Source organism: Haliaeetus leucocephalus, unplaced genomic scaffold, assembly GCF_000737465.1.
Source record: "Haliaeetus leucocephalus isolate CR32 unplaced genomic scaffold, Haliaeetus_leucocephalus-4.0 Scaffold262, whole genome shotgun sequence".
Lineage (NCBI taxonomy): Eukaryota > Metazoa > Chordata > Aves > Accipitriformes > Accipitridae > Haliaeetus > Haliaeetus leucocephalus.
This window is the reverse complement of record NW_010972698.1, coordinates 4,874,590-4,899,637: the sequence shown is the minus strand read 5'-3', so window position 1 is coordinate 4,899,637 and position 25,048 is coordinate 4,874,590. Positions and strand designations below refer to the sequence as shown.

Below are 25,048 nucleotides of genomic sequence, written 5' to 3'. Positions count from 1 at the left end.
TAATGTGCTCCTGTGGTGGCAAAAGCAGCAGCTGAACCCCCCCAACCTGCTTCTGCAGATAAAGCTGCTCCCAGGAGAGCTGCCAGGAGGGGGTGTTACATCCCCAGGGGGCCCCAGGCCCACGCAGAGCACAGGGAAAACCCATTGCAGGCTCTGCCCTGCGTCTCCTGTCCACCAGAGCTAAAGAAACCTGTGAAACACGTGCTTCTTCCCTGAGACCCAAAGGCAGTAACTAGCATGGGTAGCTACAACCCATTTCACTTGGTGCCAGCCCTGCACCCCAAGCCCGATGCAAAATGCTGTAGGTCTAAGGACTTACGGGTCCCCCAGCTCAGCTCCTCTGCAGCCTGGCACAACAGCCCGGCTCAGCACCTCGGTCACCCACCACCATGCGGAGAAAGAAATGATGCACTTACCTCCCTGTGCTAACGGCCCAGCCACGCATCCCCTGCTGAGGGAAGGAAAGGATGCCCCATGCTCAGCAACCAGCAGCATTTCAGAACAGCCCTTGAAATCCAGGAGAGCTTAGCAGCAGGAGGCAGTAAGAGCCAAGAGCCCTTAATTAATTAGCTTGCATTTGTGCAGTAGGTGAGGGCTCCCTGGTAAGGCTGCTGCTTGCTCCCCCAGCACGCTGCCTACCGCTTGTGGCATTGCTCCACCTCTCACAGGGAAACTTTCAGCCCATTTTGTTTCTGCAGGGGAGGATCTCACACCACAGGAGCCCAGGGGCAGTTGAAAAGCACCAGCAAAGGCTCTTGGCTCAACAGCGTGGCATGAGACCATCTCTCATCACGAACACACACACCCATTCACAGGGACCCAGGCACGCCGATGCCGTCTGCGGCGGGACGGTGCTGCGCTCTCATGCCCAGCTGCCCCACTTAGATTTGAGCAATAAAAACAACTACCACCCTTTGCAACACAAGGGCTTGTTTAGCTGCCTCAGACAGTGGTTGAGATTGGTTTCAGTGATTGAGATCAACTGCTTCCAGCAGGCCTGGGCAGCGAGAAAGGACCAAAGGCATGGGGGCAGTGAGGAAAGACTCGCTGATCTGAAGGGCAGAGGACCAGGAGAGCATCCACTCACTGCCCCAGCTCCCCAGGCAGAAACCAGGCAGCTTCACTGGGGCAGCTCACAGACCCACAGAGATGTCTGAGTAAAGGCCAAGCCACACACATTGCCCAGTCTTGCAGTTTTTCCCAAATTTCCCCATTCCCCCAGAATTTGGGTCTGGGACAAGCTTAACTTCCAGGGGTAAGGGATGAGCCTGGGGATGCAGCTCCCTGCCTGGCAAGCACAGCCCTGGCGCAGGAGCTGTCTGTTTCTGCTCAGCTACTACATCCCCACAGCACACCACCTTGTGCGAGGGCAAGGCTAGCCAGGGGCTCTAGAGAAGAGCAGCAATTACCTGCACTTATGTTCTCTGGCTGGGTTTTAACATGCCCGAGTAGGTAGCTCAGTTTCTAAGCCAGAGTACACGATGCCAGCTCTGCTCCTCCGGACAGCAGCAAATACCCCTTAGACATTTCTCCAGCCTCCCAGGCATTCAGCGCCGTGGCGAGGGCTGTGCTTTGCAGAAGGCTTAGGCACTTGGCACTCTCAAAACAAGGTTTCACCAGCTCCAGGGAGCAGATGGGCCGGACGCAGGCCTGGTGGCACACAGCCAGTGCATCATCTCTGGTTACTGGGGTCTCAGGGGAGATCAGCTGGGTGAGTCCTTCCGAGCTGCCAGTCCCTATTCCAGCCCACACCACTGGCCTCCACTGGGGAGGAAACACTACACAGCTTCCTTGGCAGCCTGCACCGTGTTTACCTGCTGGAGGCCACAGGTAGTTAGGAGGCAGCAAGGCATGCAGGATGGAGGTGGTTTGCCTTACTCCTTCTCTACAATCACTGCAGAGACCCCCAGCCCCTCATGCTGCAGCTGCTGCAAGAACAAACATGAGACGAGGAAAGTTGGTTTCAGATTTTTATTTCTTTGTACTCTTTAAGCAGGAGTGACTGAAATAGAAACCATGGTAAGTCCCGTTCAGGGAGGAATAACTTGATAAAGACAGGGCAGGCAGTCGCTCCTGCCCCACGCCAACCTGTATAAACATCCGCCGTCAATGTTTAGTATCTAGACGGTTTTCAAACCAGTCCATGAACGGTCATAGACTACATAGAACAACATGCCAGTTCACAACAGGAAACAACTTATGTGTACTTCTTGATTTCGTCATACAGGACTAAGACAAAAGCACCACCCATTCCTCGGAGTACATTTGACCATGCACCTTTGAAAAATGCCTTGGAGCCCTCGTCCCGGGCAATCTTCCGCCAGCAGTCAATAGTGCCACTGTACATTATGTCAGCTGCGGGAGACAGACAGCGTTAGGAATCTGATGCCCGTGACCCCCAACATCCAGGTCAGAAATGGCCTAACGTCTGTGCCAGCTTCATAATCTCAAGTGCATCCCATTTCTTGACTGACTTTCTCCAGCATCAGCGCATCAGAGGACAAGATCACCCAGGAGATACGCTGTTGCTGCTGCATTACCCCTGGGAGACACTGGAAGGACCGGTTCGAGCAGAAGGCAGCTACTGTTTGCTTTGACACCAACACTTCCAGACCCAAAAGCTATTGCACAGTCAGCCAGGCCGTGCCTGCGACCAGGGTTGTCTCTCTTCTTGGCCCAGAGACACTAGTTTGCAACATCTTTAGGCAAGTTCTGCTGTTGCTAACTACTGACAGATATCTGACTGGTACAGGCCACCTTACAGGCATGCTGCAGAGACTGACCCGTCCGTGCCCCCCAGCCTGCCATCCACTTCTGCAGCCCCTCTCACACCCTGCTGTTTACAAGAGATGAGGATATCCACACGGCTTGGTGAAAGCCAAGCCACTCTGCCTTCACCTCAGCTCCACCACCACCTGTTGATTCAGGGATGCCCGACGCTTCCTACGCAAGGAGACAGAAACTTACCTCCTTTACGGCCAGACTGCATCATCATGCGACGACGAACTGTATCGAAAGGGTAGGAGGTCAAGCCGGCGACAGCGGTGACGGTCTGAGCGATCATCCAGCTGACAACGATGTGGGTGTTCTTTGGGTCTGGAAGCATGCCTGCGGGAGAGAGGTTTTGGTGAGAAGGGCAGGTGAGCCACCAGCACCTGCCCAAACGCACCACAGGCCTGCCGCAGCCCAGCGTCTCCCTTCTAGCGCCATTTTGGTCAACCTACCCTTCGCGGTGTCGTAGATGCCGAAGTAGGCGGCTCTGTAGATGATGATGCCCTGGACAGAGACGCTGAAGCCTTGGTAGAGGCCCCTGAGGCCATCCGACCGGAAGATTTTGACCAGGCAGTCACCGAGCCCGCTGAACTCCCGGTCGGCCCCGGCTTTACCCACATCCGCTGCCAAGCGGGTTCGGGCAAAATCAAGGGGGTAGACGAAGCAGAGGGAGGTAGCGCCGGCGGCACCCCCGGACGCCAGGTTACCGGCGAAGTACCGCCAGAACTGGGTCCGTTTGTCCACGCCGCCCAGGAAGATCTGCTTGTACTTGTCCTTGAAGGCGAAGTTGAGGGCCTGGGTGGGGAAGTACCGGATCACATTGGCCAGGTTGCCGCGCCAGAAGGAGAGGACGCCCTGCTCCCGGGGGATGCGCACCACGCAGTCGATGATGCCCTTGTACTGCTTGTCGGCGGCGATCTGCTTGCTGGCGTGCTGCACCTGCGGGGGCCGAGACGCCGCCGTCAGCTCCGCGACCCCCCCTGGCCCGACGCCCCGTCTCCTTGCGGCGACCTTGCCCCGGTGGGCCCCCCCTCCTTCCCTCCCTCCCCGGTGCTCACCTGCAGCAGCAGCTTGACCCTCTCGATGGGGGCGACGGCGGTCTTGGAGATGGCGGCCGCCACCCCGCCGGCGAGGAAATCCTTGGCGAAGGACACGGCCGCATCGGTCATGGCGGGAGGCGGCGGGAGAGGCGAGGCGAGGCCGGGCGAGGCGTGAGGCGGCGGAGCCCGGGGGTGGTGGCGGTGAGGGGGGGGGCGCGGAGCCTCCTCCATCTTCAGGCGGGGGACAGGGCGCAGTGTGAGGGCCCGAGCCCACGGAACCTCAGCTGAGCCCCCCCACTCCGAGACCTCTCCCCTTAGGATCTCCCTGCTCTGGGAGTCACAGAGCCGCAAGTACCGTACGGATTCCCGACATCAGTCGCACGCACAGAGCGCAGCTGGGGCGAGATGCTCGGACAGACACGTACCCCACCACCCACCACCTCCACTGCACGGCGGCCTCCAAACGTCACCCGAGTTACAGTTCACCTACCTAACAGCTGTCTCTACCATTTAGCCTTGCTACTAACCGGTTCTTCGTGATCATACACCGTTTTACAGCGATCCGCTTCTGAAGCACCTTCGTTTCGGTGCCGTCTTAAGTATTTTGGTGTTACCTTTTGGGGGAGTTCTCATGCATAGATGTGATTACGCAAAGTAGAGGCTCGGCTGATAACAGGTTAGTGAGTGATTTATGGATCGTAGGAGTACATTACAATACAAAGGTGTTAGTAGCATATCAGAAACAAGTTAGAGGTAACTTTTTGACTCACTTGACTCTTACCAGGTTTGAAGAGCTGATCAGACATTCATATGCACCCATCATTCAATCTTTAAAATCTACTTAGAAATACAACGTTAGTAAAAAACATACAGGTATGTTCGGGCAAGGTAAGGGCACTCTTTAGAAATCCATTCCTCCCCAATACGCTCACAAGTCACATCTCCTTATTCATACATCTCAAGTAAGTCTCAGTATTATTACCTGCGCTGTGCAGAGAGGGAAACTGAGCCAGAGAGAAACATGTTCACTAGGCAGGTTGATTAGAGAGCCAAAAGCACTTACAGCCTCAGTGTGAAGCGCGAGCCACCCGATCTGCTCTCTACCATCTTAATTTTTGCTATCAGTGCTTGCATTTCTTCTCTGAGAAGAAAACCAGTACGAAGCACCACTGCAGCAGAACTGAGCAAGCCCATTAAGAGATACTGCAAGGCCTCAGCTGTAGGGTACATCAGCGCCAAGTTCTAGGTGCAAGGCAGGCCTTACAATTATCCCAAATCTTTCTGCAAATCTCTCTCCATAGTCACAGACTGTCCCTGCATCGATCTGCCATTTCCTCACCCTGCTGTGACCTGGCCTAACCAAGCAGTTTCTGAGATTGACTTATTTACACCCAGCAGGGACATAAACGGTACAAAAACACACACACGCACAAAGCTGCGTAAACCACAGGGCAAATCCTGTGCTGAGCCCAGGCTGCTGCAGCTAGGGCAGGCGTGGGGTGCACACACCTTAACGAGCTGCTGTGATCCACACATTGCCACAGCCCGAGGCTGGTGGGACATGCGGCAGAGGGCAGAGCCGCCTTCCCGCGTGGATACGGGGTTTAAGGTTTTCTTAAAGGCACTAGGATGGGGCTGTTCCATAGCTGTACTTCTACAAAGGAACCAGAGCAATACCCCAGGTCCTCAGGTATAAACACCAAGATGATCTTTTATTGTCCAAAAGCTCCCTAGACCGCTCAATGCCCATCGATTGCATTGGCACCAGCAATAGCCTCGTGGCCTTGCTGAGAGGTTCCTATCTACAGAAACTATCTGTGGCTCCCGCATCACAGCAGCTAAAGTGGAAAAATCACAGGTTGTGTGCACAGCACTATTCTGCTGGCAAGGTCTGAGCAGCACAGTAGGCCTGAGTCTGTGCACAGGAACTAAAAAGTAGTTTAATATAAAAATAGAGCTTTAAGAATACCAAAACAACATGACAAGGCTCGTGGGTCTGAAATATCTAATACATTTAAGAACTGCGTTTTTCAGGAAATATTTCAGTTAGAGAACTTCAGGAAAAACTATTTTTCAAAGCCTGAAATAATTCACATACATGCAGTAACAACACAGGAAGAAAGGGGGGCAGATTTTCTAGTACGCACTTGTTTCCAAGATTGTTATTCCAGTGTATTACAGTTCATTTTGCACATCACAATCCTCTCTTAGTAAAAGCACAGTAGCAGCAGCATATTTTCATCTTTACGCCAAGGATTCATACAAAATTATTATTCTCAAGTAAGTCTCAAGAACTGAAGAACTGAAGAGGGGATTCTGGAGTGTGACTGAACTGAGACTAATTCTGCATCCGCAGAATGCCACGTCCACACAGTATCACTAAAAAAAAAAGATTTCAGTAGAAATTCTTGCATGTTGTACGTATTTCAGTCTGTTTATCATTTTTGGCTGACTTGGTATCTCAGATTACTTAAAAAAAAATCCATTTGGATTTTCTTAATATTTTTGAAGATACAATTTATACGCTCATCTCAGTTCTCTTGCCTTTCTGCAAGTGGTTTTATCTCAAAATGGCTATTCAGTATTGAAAAGCACCTAGAATAACGTAATTTCAAGTTCCAATAGCATAGTTGCATCTCTCCTCTTCAGTATATGCTTGCTGTTCATATTGTTTATATCCATTCAGCAAATGAGATACAAGATTTATTCATTCCTGGCACTGATGTCTCAGTACTAAAACCATGCAATCCGCTGAGACGCTGGTACCTGTAAGTTCAGCATGTCTTTCTTGCAAAGGTCCTTCAGAAAGGTACTGTGTATATCTGCAATGACTCTGATGTCAGTTTTCAAGCGCTGATTTCGTTGGCTCAAAATTTTGCCTTCGGAGGAGCTTTAATTCTCTCAGTTCTTGTGGCTGTAAACTCTGGTCCACACCAGGAGTTAGCTTGTAATTTAAAGGAGATTCAATATAACCATTTCTGTAAAGACAGACCCGCTTGCAGAATTCAAAGGTGCTAAACATAACACCGAAGTATGGGACAATCTGGTAAAATTAAAAAAAAAAGCACAACATAAGATAAAAAAGCAATATTAGACTCAGTAGTAGCCTTCTTAGCTTAGATGTTTTAAAAAATGAAACTTCTAGGACTTCAAATCTGATCTGATTTGCTAATAGACCTGTGCCCATTTATATAAAATCAGAGTCTCACCTCAAACTAGGCTAGCACCTGCTAAAAGTAGGAGTTTATTATTGGTACATAACTAATTACAACAATATTGTGAGGAACAAGGTCTGTGCTAGCCTATAGATTATCATAACTTGTCAAATACCTAAGCAAATCCTAAGCAATGTCAGCAAATCCCGGTACGAAATATGGGATTTATTCTAAATACAGCAGAGTGAGTGAACAATTTTCTTCTTTTGCCCCACGCAGAATCAGCAGCTCTGGTGCCACGTGGCTTTATACCAGCCAAGGTAGGGCCAGGCACAGGCAGGCCATCACAATCACGTTGTCACTCAATTACCACTCATTAGCTGACCTATAGTACTCCATGTAGGTAATCCTCACCGCAGCACTATAAAATGTGTTTATGTAAACTAAATTACCTTCTGTTTAAGCTACCATGCTTTATTTCGTGCTTTCAACTCAGCAAGGGCTGTAGTAACCAATATGCATGCATTAAGTAGCTGTTCGAAAGTACTACTTCTGACTTCTGGGGAAGTGGCTTATACGCGCCCAATTTTCTTTACAGCTCGGTACAACATGTCAAATTACTGGAGCTCAGCTGAGAAGTAGAACTTGTTTAGCTGTCTTAAGTGGATCCCTTGCAACCCCCCATCCATAGCCTACCTTGTGCATTAGCACCACTCCCTTCTCTAAAGACATTCAAGTGAACTTGAAAGTAGTGACATCTAGAAGCCAAGCTTACGTTTGGGGAAACATGACCAAACCAAGTTCCAAAGCTGGTTTATAACCTGCCTGAAGTTATGCCTGTTCTGTCACAGACTCTGTCATCTATAAGCAGCTAATAAGCACAGAGGCATGTCATAAGCTTTATAACCCCAACTGTCCAAAAGTGTGTCTTGATTACTTCAGGATAGTCTGTGATTAGGGTGAAAGCAAAACCTCACCTTGAGCAGACTGGGTGTGAGCCCACTCCAAAGGCCAAGCACGCCTTTGTTCTTCACAGTTTGCCGGAAACAGTCAGCCATGCCAGTAAAATGGACATCAACTGCTCCGTAGTGGGGAAGCCAAGGACTCTGGGCCTGTTCAAGAGACACCCACGGGGATTTAGAACAAGCAAAGGAAAACTAAAGTAATTGAAGATCATTATTTTCTCCATTCTGGTACGTAAGGAACGCTTAAGGCCAGGTTTCAACAGACTGATCTGGATTCTTCCATCAACCCAAAAGAATCAGCTATTTTGCCTTCAAATACAAACTAAAAAGGGAGGGAATTTACTCTCCGATAGGTACGAAAGAGAGCCGTAATTTCATGCAGCACTTCCTCTTGTGCCACGTTGCTATTAGAAATAAATCCCACCCTTGTGAAGACAAACCATCTGAACTAGAGCCGCGTAACGCATCAGCCCCATGTCTGCCAGCTGCTCCGGTCTGGGAGAGGGATTTCACACCACTGGCCGTGGAGCACCTACGAGAGGGAAGCTTGGGGCTGGCCCCAGATGCTACACTGCCGTCCTGTAATTCCCATCAAAGCAGAAGAACGTGCTGGCTTGACTCTGGCTGCTGAGGCTGGGTCCACAGCGCAATGAGAAGGGCGAAACGTGCTACGGGTTGAGTGGCAACAGCACAGCAGAAACAGAAAAACAGAGATTTCAGCCCAGGCTGTGCAAGTCCACCGACGGCTGTAGGGGAGCAGTTGGTGCCTGTGCTCCTGTATCTTTGCTACATGGTCAGTTGATCCGGACTGGTTAAAGTTAGCTTGGGAGCATCCTGCTGGACTGCAGATACATTTCCAACTGCAGTATAGACAGTGTCCGTTCACATGGAAAAAGTGTAGTGTGTCATTTTTAACAGCAAAATCCTTCCTTCATTAATCTCCTACTGCGTTAGCACAGACAGGATAACCTGACCTTGAATAATCCCATCCTCATCCGTCTGTGCACATGCAGCCATGGGTTTATTTTGCATTGGCAAATCAGGGTTTCACTCAAACACATGGCAATGACACTTCTCAGTCACGAGTGTGTGGGGACCCCAGGACACAGGCTGATGACTTGTGTGTGCAAGCTGATCACCACAGGGCAGAAGTTTGATAAAAATGGGACTTGTACAGTTAACCGATTGGCGAATATGGATATCATTATCCCCTCATTGATCTGAAACACCATGTGGTGCAGCAGACTTTGGCCAGACTAACTTACAGCTTCTCAGAGCTGCTAAGCCTATGACAAGCCTCTCATAAATCAACAAGTGGTAATGACATTCTCTAGATGCCCCAGCTATAGCATTTCAAATACTTGGCAACTTCAGTGCTGGGAATGGAAACAGATCAAAACTCATGCTCCAGGTATATAAGAGAAGTTGCTAATCAAATAGTTTTAATGCTGTTGCATCCCCTTGCATTACCGGCAAGTCTACTGCTAAAATTTAGAGGCTAACAAAACCCCCCTAATCACACACACCAACTGCATAGTCTTTATCTACAAGAAAATCAGGTATCGTGATTTTTTTCCTCACTTTTGTGCATGATTGAAATGCACATGAAATAATTCTGATGGCAGGTAACAGGTAAAACCATAGTTTCCTTCTGACAGGGCTTTGGGAGGTGATTTTGGGAAAGTAGCTGTGTGCACTAAGAAAGAAGGCAATAGGCTTCCAACCACATCCTGACTTGTCATCTTCTGGATCCCCTTTATCATGTCCTGGCTCTTTTACCCCAGACAAGAGTAGGGCTGAGGATTTAATCCATGGTCTTTTACACTTTAAGGAGAACAGAAGCATTTGCTTCCCTCTGAACTTTCTCAACAGTGTACCTGATTTGTAAGAGAGGGATCACATTTGTGGGGAAGAAAGTGTTTCAACTTTCTAATTGCTCGTCCCCTTTGCATCTATATTGGCCTTGCTAACTTCATGGGGCTACAGCTGTTTCCGAAATTCCTAACTGTGGTGCAAGCTCCCACAGCTTCCTGTTTTAGGACTCAGAGAGGCAGATGTTACGGGATTTAACTGTTGTGATTTTACAGTATTACCAGCCCTGCCCTTACAGGTAGTTCAGGTAATAGAGCTAGTCTGGTACACCAGGGACATGCACATGTTCACTTATGCTCATTTGCTACAAGGAAGCTCAGCTCTGTTACTTGAGGGGTGTAAGGGTTTAAAAAGCAGTAGCTAAATCCAACAGTGAGAAAGAGAGAAATAACTTTTCAAGCCTTAATCCACAGTACTTGAGAAACTCCTGCACAAAGACTCTCATGACTGTACTGTAGAAGATGCCGAGTGCTGCAACTGAGGCTTCACGGACCAGTTCCACAAAGAATGGTGATATTAGCATCAGGGATGCTTAGAAGAGCACTCAAATGATGCAAGTATCCTTCAAAATGCAGCAGCAATCATAGGAGAGCTGGATTCAAAACCTGTTCTACTTTCTGGACTGTCAGCCAGTTTCCACAAGCTCTTTTGGTAAAGGAAGTTACAGGCAGCCAAGCAGTGTAGAGGGACAGGTTTCTAAAACGTTCAGGAAAGCAGGAATGCTGTTAACATGTGATTCCCTTCCTTTCTAAGTCCCTTTGTGGTAGGCAGGGCATGACCTGCCAGAATTAACTGCATGAGTTTGACTTAATCCCCTTCGTTACTGTACACATTGCAAAGGCACTTATCAAAGGGTTTTGATTACAGTACTCCTGCCTACACCACCAAGACAGGCGACAAGCACGCTGCAGATTTCAGTAGGATTCTGCACGCAGTAAACACATCCAGAAGACAGTTGAAAAGGAACAGGTAAGTCAAACCCCCAGACTTCTAATTTGCCCGCAGACATTGACCTCTTAAGAGATTTACTGAAAGACTATTTACAGTAACATTCACCACGGTTACAGCCATTTTCAAGACTTCAGTCTGTGGGGTGAAGTATGCTTTGCCAGTCTTTCTGCTTTACAGGAGCAGCATGTTTCTAGGACCCTACACACACTATTTAAGCAACAATTGTCCACAGAATCTCAGAATCACCTACTACAAAAGGAAAACTAAAAACTGTGTGTAGTTAAAACTTCAGTGTTTTGGAACACAGCTAAACAAAATTAAAATTTTTTAATAAAAGAAAAAAATTAGGAAGGCATTTCATTTGGCATTGCTTTTAATGAAAAAAATAGCTGTGGGTTTTGGGTGGTTCTGCATCATCTAAGCATGTCTACAACACTGCAATTCTCACAACCGCCTTATGGCACCAGAGCCAGAAAATGGAATTAATGAAACAGACCAAACTAGTTTCTCTACCTTTTTTGCAGAAACCTACTATGACATACAAATCAAACAGCTAATCTCATGCCAAAAAGATCAGGTTTATGACAGAGATGTTTCACACCATGCACCTCAAAGCAGCTTGAATTCCTTTCTTTTGACACCCTTTGACACTATGGGCTGCTGCATGGAAACCTGTTTGTTATGAACATTTTTAAAGATTTCCTTCCCCCCCCAGTTACGGCTGTCTCATACTGCAGAAGGCTGGAGATACAGTACAGCTCACTGCGCTGATAACAGAGTGCCAAGTTGTTAGTCATAGTAATAGCGGGGCTAAGTTGCTAATCTTTTTACCTCTGATGGACGATGGGTTCTCTAAATGATTAAAGCACATCAAATGCAGAATTGGCTCCATCTGCCCTCTCACAAACACCATCTTTTAGTATCCAGAGGCCACCAAGTCTAGTAAATCACTGTGATACATCCCCAAAGTTAGCACTCTATTTTGACAATCTAAACCCAAGAGAGAGACACGTATAAAAAAACCCCAAACACAACTACCTGCACTCACAGTTTTTTATAGAAACAAAATAAGGGTGAAGTGTCATGACAAAACTCAAGCTAATTGTTAATTGTTACCTCAAGACTCTTCAGACACCATCCCTCCCATTGACTGTATCAATAAGGTGACTTCCAGAACAACACAGTCCCAGTTTGGGAACTAATCTCACAGACCCTTATAAAGATTAGCCCTTCAATGACCCCCCCCAGCCCCTCTCCTCCTCCTCTCTTAGGATTGAAGGATGGATGTAGTTCACCGCAGCTGCAGTGGGAACCATGCCCATCAAAAGATTAATCACTTGAACCTTTCCAAGGCTCCCAGTAGCCACACGGGGACGGAGCAGAGACCTCCCAGTGAGGAAATGGCAGACACGATGGTTGGGCCACTGGAGCCCGAGCCCAGAGCTATGCAAATAAAAAATTCCCTCTTGCGCTTTAGGTCATTTTGGTTTGCAACTACCTGAATTTACATGGATCGGAGGCTATTTAGAAATACTTTTCTCTCAATACATGTACTTTTTTACCCCCTTCGGTGTTCAGAAAGTTTGTTGCTGCAGAGATTTGGTATTTATACACTTTTAGAGCATGCAGTACTGTTGGCACAGAGTATGAAAGATCAACTAACAGTGAATAGCTGCCATGGGTGGTATGCTATCCTGATGGTAGATACAGTAAAATTGCTTGTTATTTATATATTTTCAACAGATTCGGGTGTCCTACACTTCTGATCAATTAAAAAAAAAAAAGTACATGAAGGCAGTTTACAACACAGCTCAAGAGTTCACACTCTTAATCTGGAAGCTAAAATAAGAAGTCTTTGCAGTCTGGGTTAATAAGGACACATGCAACGAGCAAGCGTAACTGTCGTTCAGAGGAAACTGAAGGACAAAGACTGCAGTTTTCATTCAAGCTGATGCCACTCCAGTCAACAGAAATTTCACTCAAGTGAAGGCTGAATGCTTTGAAAGAGTGTTTCATTCCACTCAAATAAGAAAGAATTAAAACGTAAATGAGTATTAATATCGGGGGGAAAAGCATGCATTCTCTTGGGCTAACCCATCGTTTCAGCTGGAGGACAGCCTTACGTGGTGGTCACCTTTCCTGTGTCAGTGGTTTGGTAATGCTGACCTACCCCTGGCTACAGTCCACCAGAGGTATTCAGGCATGTCGGAAGGTAAACCATAGCAAGCTATCAGGAGGCAATCGGTTCCAGAGCAGCAGAGCAGCTGACCTCCAGCTTTCTGCACTCTAGGAACATGTTGTCCTTTACTTTGTAACCTGAACTGGGGCCAAGTCATCTCGCCTTTCTGAGATCAATGGCACCGAATGAGCAGAACAGTTTACTGCTTGCTCCAAACTTTGACTCTTAACTTTAAATATGTTATCCCCAGGCCTGTTGTTCCCTGAGGCTTCACGGTTTGTTGCAGAATCCCTCCTGTGCTGCTGAACCTAAGCTTTTAACACCTGCCGTATGAAGAAATCTTTGATGTGGAATATAGAGGTTTTTTTCCTCAAGGCAGTGCAAACCCCTTGCATGGACACCTCTGGGTGGTTTCTGAATGCCTTGTGATGGTTCAGCTCAATCCTTACAAATGGGTGCACCATTTTTATGCACATTAACACTAGTTTATTTAATGGAGCAAACCCTTAGGCCGGCTAGCTTGGTCCCACGCTTCGCACAGTGACTAGCAATGCTAGTTCCCGCACCTCCTGCTGCCTGTGTAGGAACTGAGGAGAAAACTAACATTTTACAGGACTGGGGCTTTACAGAGGAGATATTTCCATTGGCCTTATGTGGATGAGGTAAGGAATTACACCAAATCAAAATAAATCAGATATAAAAGAATAGAGTGTCCACAAAGTTTTAGCTCCTGCTTATGGAGTATTTTGCATAATTAATCACCTTACATGTCACAGGCATATCATTCTAAACCCAGACAAATGGATACAAGGCTCTCCTGTATAACTGATGCAAAAGTACTCATGTTAGGGGTAACCGTGATAGCTGTCACTCTGGAGATATTACTGTCTCCCTGCTGAAAATTATGGTTATAACAGTTGTGTGCACACAGCAGCATACCCTAACCTGTCTCAGGCTGCATCAGCTGGGTGAGCTTACCAAGTTTAAAAAGGTGGGCTGAGTTAACCCATCTGATTTGCCCCAAAGCAGATTAAAGAGCTCTCGCTTATGAGCGAGATCCACACTGATCACAGAGCTGCAGAGGCTGTAAGAGGCTGGTGGCCATGCTCAGCTGGCACTACCAAATCTAGGACTGGGAGCGTCGAGGCCCCTTCAGTGTCTGGGAAAATCATTCGGAGAGAATTGCATTCTGCCCGCCCTCAGACATCCTGCATTTCAAATGGGTACGGTGCGTTTTCCTGCTTTTCTTCAGCAGACCACTGTGCTGCAGTGCTAAGCTACTGCTGTAGTCCACCTCAGAATGAGTATGACATACTTATCACACCACAGCTCCTTGGATGAACAGGGTTAAAGACCACTAGACATAGCATGAGCTGTCACAAGGCAGACCTGACTGTTAGATCAGCCCAGTCCACCTTCAGATTCTTGATTTACCATTTTTCCCTCTTAACCAGTTTTTCCACTGACACTGTTCCGTGTTTCAGGACTTCACAGGCAGTCAGTCTTCATGATTCTCTCCTGTGGAAGTCTGGGGATCTAAGAGAAATGCTTCTGAGGTTTGTTCAGATGCGCAAAAGCTGATCTAGGCTGTTACAGAAGGCAAAGCACATGTTACACTCAGTAGCTTTTTTCAGGCATTGTCTCAACCTTTTACTGGACCAAGTACTTCCCAAGGCAGTAGGGCACTATTCTGCAACAGCCTCACAGAAAGTGGTATAAAATATCTTTATAGTAACATCAATGAAACAATAAAAAATGCTGGTAGCTCAAAGCATTTAGACATAGGGAAAAAGAGAAGGAAGGAAGGGATTTTACCAAAACCAGAATCTGACATCTATTACCTATTTGCTAATAATCAGAGGAGCCAGGCTGGTCCTAATTTCAAGTACCACCCAGGGCATGGGGTCCTGGCTGATGCTTGAACCCCAGCAGCAAAGAGAAGGGGAGCATGAGATCATAGGGAGAAGTAAGAAAAGTAAGAACTCACACTGCAGCCTCCCCCGCAGGTGAGATATTTTTGGAGTTTCATCTCTATCTGTGCACTTGTTTTCACAACACTTGAAGGAAGTTAGTATCTCTGAAACCTCCACTCCTTCGTCGAGTTTAGTTGGACAGCAGGATCAAAAGTTATTGGGGGCAAGGACAGACAGCTAGCAACCATATATGCCTTACTTCCACAGGAAATCAGACTAAAGTAGTAATATTGCTCCTTATTTGCTTCCACACTATGGAATTTGCCACTCTGTTCACTCAGGTGGCTCCATCTCTGAAAATTTTCAAGGCTCAGGCTCCCATGCCGTTCACTATTAAAGGGTCTCCCTGCACAAAGTCTCAGAGCACATATGCTTTCGAAATGTCGTGTGAACCACATGACCCAAAAAGGATTTCTTATTTTTAAACCAGGTCATGACTCCAATAACTTTCATATTCCCAGCTGACCAGAACACAGATCTCACAAACAGCAGGGACGCCACAGCTTGAGAGCTTTCAGAGGCTGCCATACCAGCACCAGTGACTATCTCCAGTGACAGAGCACTCTCCGCAAGTTACTCATGTTTAAGCAACGCAGGAGCACTATCTCCTCATTTCAGCAGGGAGAAGGTGCTTTTCTAATGAACATTTATCATTTTCTTTTCCAAAGCTTTGTTTATAACCCAGCCACTGGGTTCTTGCTAGACTGACTTTTACGATGCAAGGAACGTAGTTAGGGGACTAATTTTAAATAAATACTTAAATAACAGTATCACTTTTAAAGAGAGACTTCAGTTGCTCCTTTAACAGACTAGAAATGCACCAACAGGGCACAAGATTGCACTTATTTTATACAGGCCACCTCACAAAGGGAGTAACTGTTGAGTTTTCTCCAGGTTACTAAGAACTCATAGCATTTATGTAATTTACCACAGATTTCACACTTGCAGAGCATCTTGTGTTCCAAAAAACAAAAAAAAAACCAACAAAAACCCCAAACCACATTGCAGATTTATAGGCAGCCGAGACCTAACCAATTCACTTTTGTCACTGAAGAGAGGCCACTTCTTGTGTGATGCACAGCAACAGTCTACACTAACCAAGAACAGTGACCCTGTTTGTTTAAGGCAGTGAAGGGAATTCAAAGCCTGGATTTTAAAACAGAAAGATTGCTACTGAACAATGCTTTCCCTGGAGAGATGTCCTCATAACTTGAGGATGCTGTGCAGTCAACACCAAAAATGTGGTGAATCCTGCAGTATACTAAGTATGCTTATTCTATATTACAAGGGTTTGATGGTAAAGCTATACCTGAGTAGCATTTACTGGCAAAGGAGTTTCAGACGAGTTTTAGTCACAGAAATTGAAACACATTATCCCATCAAAATATGGGGGCAGGACTGAGCTTCTGCAAGCCATACAAAATTTGTTCATGTAAGCAAATGAGGACTAACTGTACAGTTGACAGAGTATCTGTGAAACTTCAGGGTCATCTTTGTGCATTTTGCCTAACAAAACTACCAAAGTCACGGGGCAATTTGGAACGAAGGCCGAGAAGTACCAGCCAGGGGTATCTGAGCCTACTTCTGAGGGTCATGTGCACAGAGGGAAGCGCCAAACTTGGGTATTAGGTTTGTGCTGACCATTTGCATGTTTGTAGATTTTCAGTTCCACACATAGCCTGGGATCGGTGTCATTCTAATAATAATCTTCTGTATGGCATATAACAGCTCTAAATTCATCTTCCCTTGCTGTAATGCCAGAGCTCAGTCCAATATGCACTCATGAAGGTCATCATAGGCAAAAAGATGATGTGGGGAAGTGGAAAAATATTATCAGTGCTTCCCTTAGAACCAGACTCATTCATAGGCAAGTATTTCTCTGCTTAAGGTTAAAAAAAAAAAAAAAAAAAAGTGTTCTTGTATGCAAGTCTACAAGGTAAAAGTGCAGTACTTGAATATTGCTTAGATACTGGATTTAAGATCATGATATTGTGAAGTAAGGAAGGAAAGCCAAGAATAACAGTCAAAAGGATATAAAGATCAGTAAGTTTTTGTTCAGCATAAGAGTGAGTCAGGAAAGCATTTGATATAGAACATCCCTTTGAATAACCCTCTCCTTCACTAATCCCCTTCTGCAGATGCACAACAAAAGCCATATTTCCATGCCAAAACATGCATACAGTACCTCTTCATTCTCTAACATGCCAATCAGGAGCAAAGTGAAAAAAGGAAGACAAAGGAATAAAATTAGGATAAGCACAACATAGAGAACTCACATATTCAGTAAGACTCACTCATATTAATTAACATTTCTTTTAAGAAAAATGTTCAAGTATATTTAGCAACACAGCATCTTTGTATAAAAAAAAAAAAGTAAACATGATAAAGATAATCCTAATGGCAGAGGGGGAAGAAGCCATGGTTACAGAGCAAATCCGACATCATAAATCATCACCAAAACACAGAGGAAGAATTGTTCACTCACAGTCAGCTCCTACTCCCACAGATGTCAGTGACAGAAGCTGCTGACATCAGAAGTGTAGGATTCAGATATATAAAATGAGAAAGGATGAAACAAAATTATTACAACTGAGATTAAAAATAATACCTTATCCTTCCTCCCATAGCAGAATTCATTTTTTAGTCTGCGCAAACAATTCAAGCATTGTCTAGGTGAGCAGATGGATGGAGCTAACCCTTCCAAGACTGCCTAGCATGTCAGGTAAAGATCTGAACTGGATGTTCTGGTCTCAGGCTTGTACTCCATCCCAGAATCAGAGGAGACAGCCTTGTGTCCTAGTTTCTCAGTTTCTGAAGCTCCTGAGACTGCCTTACAACTCCCTGGTTCACCATCACCAATAGATTCACTGGAAAAGTCTTCTTGGGCAAAATACTGTCTCCACCCGTCAGATCAGTGGGACAGAAGGGAAGGAAGAAGAATCCGATACCAACGTCCGCAACGTGCTGGGTTCTTCTTTGTAGACGAAACCAGCGTTCATTGCTTCAAAGCAAAGCCAGCATCTCCCTACGTGCACTGCAGAGCACCCACCCCAGGCCCAGGGGTAGCTGAAGGCTTTGTACACCCCTCTTTCTGTCAGCTGGAAAGGTGAATCACTGAATGGAGGCTGAGCGGAATATGATGTCCGAGAAAACTGTGATCAGACATATCTGCTCCCCTGTTTCCTACAGAACACTGAAATGTCTTGAAGCTCTTTTCCCCCCTTCTTTATTCTCCCCCTTTCTAGGTCCCTTTCATGATACCTTTTCTGGTGCTGTCCTAGACATTTCTCTCTTCTGACCACCACCCTGCAAACCGAACAGGCCAGCAAGTAAGCACAAAGCAGAGCTGATCCCTGCAAAGCTGGGCCATACCTTGGTGCTAACTGTGAAAAACAAACTTCTTGGATGAGCTTACATGAGTTCCAGTGAGCTCTTAGTATCAGCTTGGGTGTGATTTTCAACAGGTCTCTCTTCTGGACAGGCCTCTGTGACTTACACAATTTCCAGTACCAAACAAATTACGGGCTTTCACACCTAGGCAGCTAGTTCTTCTGAAACACCCTTGCCTTCTCCCTTGCCTTCAGAATAAATCCCTGAACAGGAGGTGTTCCTCTAAGCTTGGAAAATCACTATTCAGTTGTTGCAATGCACCTATGAGGAAAAAAAAGCTCTCTGTTGTTAAGCCTTCTTTCTCTCCAAAGTATTTTTAGCATATCCACTTCCTACATATTTAGGCAATAAATCCAGTTCACTTCTCATTTCTAGAAGTGCCAATCAGATGTTTTAGGCATCCCTTTGGTGAAAGAGTACAACCTAGTGGCAGGAAAATGAAAGATGGGCCTGTTCCACTTCTCTACTTGCCTGTCAAGACAAAGCTTGACACAGAACTTGACATCACACCAGTTACATCTGAAAGTTGCTTTTGAACTGATTACAAAAACTGAATGTTCAAGTAACGGATGTATTGACAGAAAATATTAAAAGGGAAACAGCACTGTAAATGTCTTTCTTTTCTTTATTCTTTAGGGCAACAGTATTGCTGTGAGCCTAAGGATATACAGAAAAAGAGGACTTGTATGGAGTAATTGCTTTTCTTAGACCCACTGATACGGCTGGAAAAACGATCAAGTTTTCATACTCAGAATCTCTTTCTCACGTGAGACATTTTATGAGATACCTGATGAAAGGGCTCAGCTTAAAGCTTGACTTCTGGACACATCAGCTACATGAGCTGGTCTAATAAAAGACATTACTCCTCCTGCTCAGGTCCTCTGTTACAAGATGGAGAGAGGGCAACGAGGCTTCTGTGCCACTGGATCTGAACCCTGTCTGAAGAGGGAACCTAGAGAGGGGAATTCACAGTTTCACTGACCTTTCGCTAGCTTGTGACTTATCACCCAGGCTACCACTTGATGAGTGGGACGGGGATCTACATAATGCTGCCACACCAAATGACGGCTTTTTTTCGAAGATCACAAAAGCTTCCTATAAATCTGCAGTCCCATGAACTAAGCTGAAAGAACAAATTCATATGCCCCAGCCAGAGAGCCACCAGATGATGACAGCTATTCACTGTCCCTCTACTGATGAAGTTCTAATGAAAAGTCAACATCATCAAATGAATTATGTGAGTGAGATGGAAGCTGTGGGGCAGTGGTTATTTTGTGTTTGGGTTTTTTTTTAGATCATTATTACTCAACTTTCAGGAGAACGGATCAGCAAGATAATATAAAACGATATAGTAACTTGATATAGTAACTCATGTTGCTGATGCTCCAGGAAAGCAGCAGCACTAGCAACTGGGAAGTCACTTGTTAACCAGAGGAGTCAGAAATAAGAATGAGGATAGTTCTGACACTTCAGACTTAATATCTGCTGTGCAAGTTTCTTGTGGTTGCCATTATGTAGATCAGGCATAAATGGCAGACACACAGGCGCTGAAAATTGACATGGATCTCATTCATCCTGCCTGCCACCGAGGGGGCTGAATGCCTGTATTTGCCTGAAGGTTTGCCAATTCTGAACTGTGAGAATTTGATGGAATTGCTATGAAAAAGAAAAGAAATAAAGCTAAAGACATAGACTCTGAGAGTATACATATATCCCATGATAGTACTCGAACCCACCTTAAAAGTGTAACAACACACTTGTAACAATAATTTTCAGACTTTAAAACAAAACAAAACAAAACAAAACAAACAAACAAACCAACCCACCAAAAAACCCCAAACCAAAAAACCCCAAACTCCAACCAATCTAAAACAAAGTCTCTGTAGCCTACTGGTAAGAGAAATAAAGTGGCACTCATGATCATCTGGCTAGTCTTGTCCCAGGCTCCTGCAACAAGCACCTATAACAAAGTACTAATAACACGAGTGCTCTGTACCTGCATCTTCCTCTTGACAGTCTCAAAGGGGAAAGAAAGTGTCTGTGCCACACCAGCTGCTACACAGCCGTTTATGAAGTTCTGAAGAGGAGTGAAATGAACTATGGGTTGTCGCCAGATTTTGTCCAGATTGATGTAAACAAAGAATGAGCCCGCAGAAAATGGGACAGCACCTAGAAAGCAAACCAGACAGGTTTATATCAACACACTGTACACTAAGAAAACAGAGCGGCTCAACACATAGCCTAGAAAGATGGGATGAGATGCTGCCAGTTTACACCTCACATTGCTCAAACCCAATCAATATTTTGAAGAATGTTACTTTTTAGTCACTGGTTTACCACCAAACACCCATATTGTAGGATCTAGATGTGCTGATAGGAGCATATATTTACGTATTAAAACATGCATGTTGTCAGAATTATTAGCTGCTTTAGCCTCATGACAGGTCAGCTCTTTCTCCAGGTTCTCTCTTTTGTGACAAGCTCTTTCTCCCATTCAACCCAACCCTAGCAGCTGTATGGGTAAACAGAGTTGCCTCTCCAGTCAAGCTGATAAGGGATACTTCTGTCCTCTTTCGCTTGTTTCATGCTCTCATCAATTTTATAGTGGGATTATACATTATTATGTGCTTTTTTTATAATGTCATATTGTGAAAGACTGGACTCAAAGTTAAATGGCATTTTTAAAAGCTATGGAGAGTAAATAAATAATTAAAAAGTCATTTAATGTAAAGAGAGATTATCACTAATCTTTTCACATCAGTTATATATTACTGCTCATACCGGTTTCACTGAACAGCTAGGGAGACACTCTCACACCCAGACAGGAATTAGGAACACTGTGTGTGTGTGTGTATGTTTATTTTTTTTTAAAAAGAGTTAAATGGCGGAAATCTTGCATCCGAGCACAACTATATCATCTATAAAAGAAGGAAAAGAGTATTTTGTTGAACACTTAACCATACATAAAATGCTACGCACTTGGTCATAATCTGAAGCAATAAAGCGGCAGCAGAGGTAGTCAGTATTGTTGTGCCTTGTAAATCTACATACCTTCTAAAGAAGAACATTACTATCTGCTTTTGATATCAGGTGAGCAAATGAATGCAGAACTACACAGCTGCAATAAACAATGTGCAATGAAGTGATTTTCCCCCATTACTATTTTACCTAATATAGCTGGTGAAACACCACGGTAGAGTGCAAGGAGTCCTTCTTGACGATAAATTTTGTAAAAAGCATGAAGAATTCCTTCGTAAGATGGTTCCAGACGGTTCTGCACAATGAGCCGTGTTTTAATTACATCAGTGGGGTAAGTCACGATGGTTGCAACCATGCCAGCCAGACTTCCTGCCATAATGGCTCTCCAGTGGGAGATATGACCCAACTCATCCGTGAAAAGTATAACAAGTCTAGAGTAAACACATAAAAGAGGTACTATTAATGGCAGTACAAACAGAAGACATGAAAAATTAAGGCAGATTATTCTCAATGTAATTGTTGTTCTGCCCACAAGCCCCTTCAGCAGCAGGAGTTGAAAGTTTAACATGTATTTCATCCAAGACCTTACTATATATAACACCACACAAGCATTAGAACCTCTGTGAAACAGAACATGTGAACAGACAAACATGAGCAGAGTCCAGAAAACATGCCTAAGAGCCCAAAGAGATTTTGGGTAAATCCATGCTGCACATAAGTGCAGAAATGCAAAAGTTATAGTTAACAATTAAGCCAAGGACTGGAAAAAAAACCTCTGCAAATGGAATTTGCTTTGATTTTAGTGTTACTGACCTAAAATACTTCCAGTACCTGAAAGGCCTTTTGTAGAGGCAGCTTGCATAGCCCTACCTGCACCGCAGTTCTCAGCACCGACTAAGCTCACATAGCTTGAGTTGTGGTACCATGCTGGAGGTGCAGAGCACCAGTTCAACAATGAAAAAATTCTTTAAAGATACGGAGACTAACTGTTCAAATTATTTACTTGTTTGCTTTGCAAGAGACTTTTAAAGTAATTTTTGACCACAGAATCCTCATTTGTATTTCCATCTACAGGATGAAAATTACCGTGACTTAAAACACATCTGCAAGAAATTCTCTGATCATCGGTCATCAGTTAGATACATTGGTTCAGCCCCCCAAAGTTATCATTTCAAGAAGAAATACATAGGTAACGTCATCATAGGCCTTCCCAGAACAACTGAACCTTCCTCTGTTGCTTATGTTGGGACACAAAGGTCTGCAGGGATACTTCTCCAGAGAAGACTTCTGCCCAGGTACTATTATGCTCAGGAGGTTAAGTCTAAATTTGAAATTTTGAAATTGAAGCACAGAGTTTTAAAGGCTAACCTACAACTCGCGCATTCATGATGCACAGAAGGACTTTTCTATGTTCGCAGGGCCCTCCTACATCAGGAAGAAGTGTCATGGAGGCAGCAAGAAGCACGTAAAAAGACTTGAGAGGAGACTCTTAGCTCGTGGTAAAGAAACTTATTATTCTATTTTGGAAGTATTAACTAAACTGCCTAAACAGCAGATTTACATTTAAACTACACAGTGTTACCACGTCCAGAACAAAATAATTTGCAAAGATTTGCAAGTCACTGCTTGCTCAGTTGATGTTTTTTCACATGAGCATGCATTTTCCACCGCATGACAGATCCCTGCATCTACTTGTCTCGTGCCCTGGAGAGAGCCCAGAGCACAAAGACTAGCCAAGCAGAAGTGAAAGGATACAATTTTTTTTTCCTGTGTGTCTTGTACAGTCCCTAAAGCAACGCAGCCTGATTTTCCTGTCCGTGCACAGATGTGTGGGGAGGGTGGTGGGGTGTCTCTAAGGCTCTACCCAGATAACATTTAAAACTGCCACGGAAAGACAGAGTCTGTGCACAGTAACCCCAGAGGGAGTGCAGAGTCAGCTAACCCCCCCCTTCCCCAGCCGGCTCCCCCCGCACCGCCATTCCTGGGGCTGCTGACTGTGCTCAGCCCAGGTCCTTCTGCAGCTGGCATTACTATTTACTTCAGTTACCGTGAAACATTTCTCTTTTTGCGTTTCTTGCCTTTATATACACCATTCTCCCACTAGAAAATACATTAAAAAAATCCCCAAATAAGGTATCAAGAAATACGTGTAGGCTGCTTTTATTTAATTTCCTGGTAGCCTACTTCCACTTGTAATTCAAAAGAACACCGTGAGCAAACTAGAGACAAACTACAGCCTTGCAAAGGGAAGGCACCCTTTCAAGCCGAACGAACAATTAAGGTAGTGACTTTGCTCAAAATCCACTGGTTCATACTGGTGCAACACACCGACTCTTCTGGGAACTTTACATTTAAATCACTGTTTCTGCCTTCCCGCTGCCATTATTACGCCTCCCCTTGTTTGACCACCGCGTGCATTACAAGCAGAAGGACGCGACAAAGCTGCCCGGTTCCAGGGTCGCTCTCGTCTATCATTTCCTAAAAGGCGCGGGCAGAGCCGGGAGGATGACTCTTGCTCACCAGATGAGTGACAAACCCCAGCAGGCTGCGCAGCGTCAGCCCGGGCCAGGGCGGCAGCGGGCCGGATTGGCCAGCGTGGGCTGAGCCCATGGTTCTCCCCACTCGGCACGGCCCACGAACTGGAATAACCCATCGCCCAGCTGGGCGGAAATGTCAAGTGCATACCATGCGCACAGCTGACCTTAATAAAAAAAAAAAAAAAGAAAAAGAAACAAACCCAACTCTGGAAGTGGCAAAACATGCTGGTGTGTGCAAGCAGTCAGGCGCTCCTCTCCAAGGCTGAAAGATAGAGGCAGCAAAAGGGAATCCTAGGAAACAGCGCGGGCTGGCAGAGCTCAGGCAGCGCCGCTCCATGTTGATCCTGCTGCAGTCCTTCCAGTGTTTACCTTAATTTAATGTCTGTGTATCACCGAAAACAAGGTCTTGAAACAAACAGTGTCACAGATCGGCTTCAAACCCGATCGAATTTGCATAATAGGGTGAAAAATTTGAATCATGATTTTGCTGTTACTTTCTTTGCCGCAGACGATATAAGTACTTGAGAGCGTATAAACGAATAAAATAAATTGGCTGCAAAGAACAGATGCCGCAGTCGCGTTTGCGGGCAGCGCTGTGACTTCCTTTCTAAAGGAATCTGGCGGAGCAGAAGCGATTTAACAGACTATCAACCGAAGAACACCTCCGACTCTATAAGCGGCTTCTGGCATATCGCCTGGCACCGAGACTCGCTGCCTGCCGAATAAGCGAAATAAACGAAGCGACCGGCCAGGGTACGCGTCCTTGGGGAGAGGGGACGCGCAACCGGGCAGCCAGGCAGCCGAGCCACAGACATCCCCGTGCCCCCGCGGACTAAGCGCCTCCACTTCTCCTCCCCTCCTCTCCCGTTCCGGGCACGAAAGGCCGGAGGGAGAGCGGCACCCCCTCCCCGCGGACCCCCGTCCCGTCCCGGGGCCCCGCTGGCTTACCGGCGGGAGGCGGCGAGCTGCAGGGCGCTGTAGGGGAAGAGCCGGAGGCAGGCGGTGAGGTTCCCCTTCCAGAGGGCCCGCAGCCCCTCGGCTCGGCACAGGCTCTGCCCGGCTCCTCGCAGCCCCCGCCGGCAGTGCCAGGTGCCCACCTGCGCCAGCACCGTCAGCAGCTCCAGCGGCGCCGTCAGGCTGAGGCTCAGCGCTCCCGCCAGCCCGGCGCAGCCCAGTCGCTGCAGGGCGGTCACCCGGCCGTCCCGCCGCCAGGTGGCCATGGCTCGGCTCGGCTC

General features: G+C 46.1%; 2 protein-coding genes across 2 annotated transcripts; both read right to left on the bottom strand.

Annotated features, from left to right (window-relative positions):
• Nucleotides 1-1,953: 1,953 nt before the first annotated feature.
• Nucleotides 1,954-4,018, bottom strand: SLC25A5 (solute carrier family 25 (mitochondrial carrier; adenine nucleotide translocator), member 5). The gene is made up of 4 exons (XM_010568944.1): nucleotides 3,831-4,018; nucleotides 3,225-3,711; nucleotides 2,968-3,108; nucleotides 1,954-2,355 (listed from the first exon to the last, which is right to left on the bottom strand). Exons 1-4 carry the CDS (start codon nucleotides 3,939-3,941, stop codon nucleotides 2,198-2,200), a joined length of 897 nt encoding a protein of 298 aa, XP_010567246.1. The 5' UTR covers nucleotides 3,942-4,018; the 3' UTR covers nucleotides 1,954-2,197.
• A 2,465-nt stretch (nucleotides 4,019-6,483) lies between these two features.
• Nucleotides 6,484-25,033, bottom strand: SLC25A43 (solute carrier family 25, member 43). Its single transcript, XM_010568943.1, has 5 exons — nucleotides 24,762-25,033; nucleotides 21,466-21,707; nucleotides 20,294-20,466; nucleotides 7,945-8,079; nucleotides 6,484-6,855 (listed from the first exon to the last, which is right to left on the bottom strand). The coding sequence occupies exons 1-5, from the start codon at nucleotides 25,031-25,033 to the stop codon at nucleotides 6,652-6,654; spliced, it is 1,026 nt and encodes a 341-aa protein (XP_010567245.1). The 3' UTR covers nucleotides 6,484-6,651.
• Nucleotides 25,034-25,048: the final 15 nt, after the last annotated feature.

Bases quoted from the DNA above. Each gene is read 5' to 3' on its own strand.
- SLC25A5 (XM_010568944.1), bottom strand. From the start codon at position 3,941: ATGACCGATGCGGCCGTGTCCTTCGCCAAGGATTTCCTCGCCGGCGGG. The intron at 3,712-3,830 runs GTGAGCACCGGG...CGGCCCCCGCAG, and splicing joins GGGTCAAGCTGCTGCTGCAG to GTGCAGCACGCCAGCAAGCA. The intron at 3,109-3,224 runs GTAGGTTGACCA...TCTCTCCCGCAG, and splicing joins CATCTACGACACCGCGAAGG to GCATGCTTCCAGACCCAAAG.
- SLC25A43 (XM_010568943.1), bottom strand. From the start codon at position 25,033: ATGGCCACCTGGCGGCGGGACGGCCGGGTGACCGCCCTGCAGCGACTG. The intron at 21,708-24,761 runs GTAAGCCAGCGG...TGTTTACTCTAG, and splicing joins CAGCTCGCCGCCTCCCGCCG to ACTTGTTATACTTTTCACGG. The intron at 20,467-21,465 runs GTAAAATAGTAA...TTTGCTTTCTAG, and splicing joins TGTTTCACCAGCTATATTAG to GTGCTGTCCCATTTTCTGCG.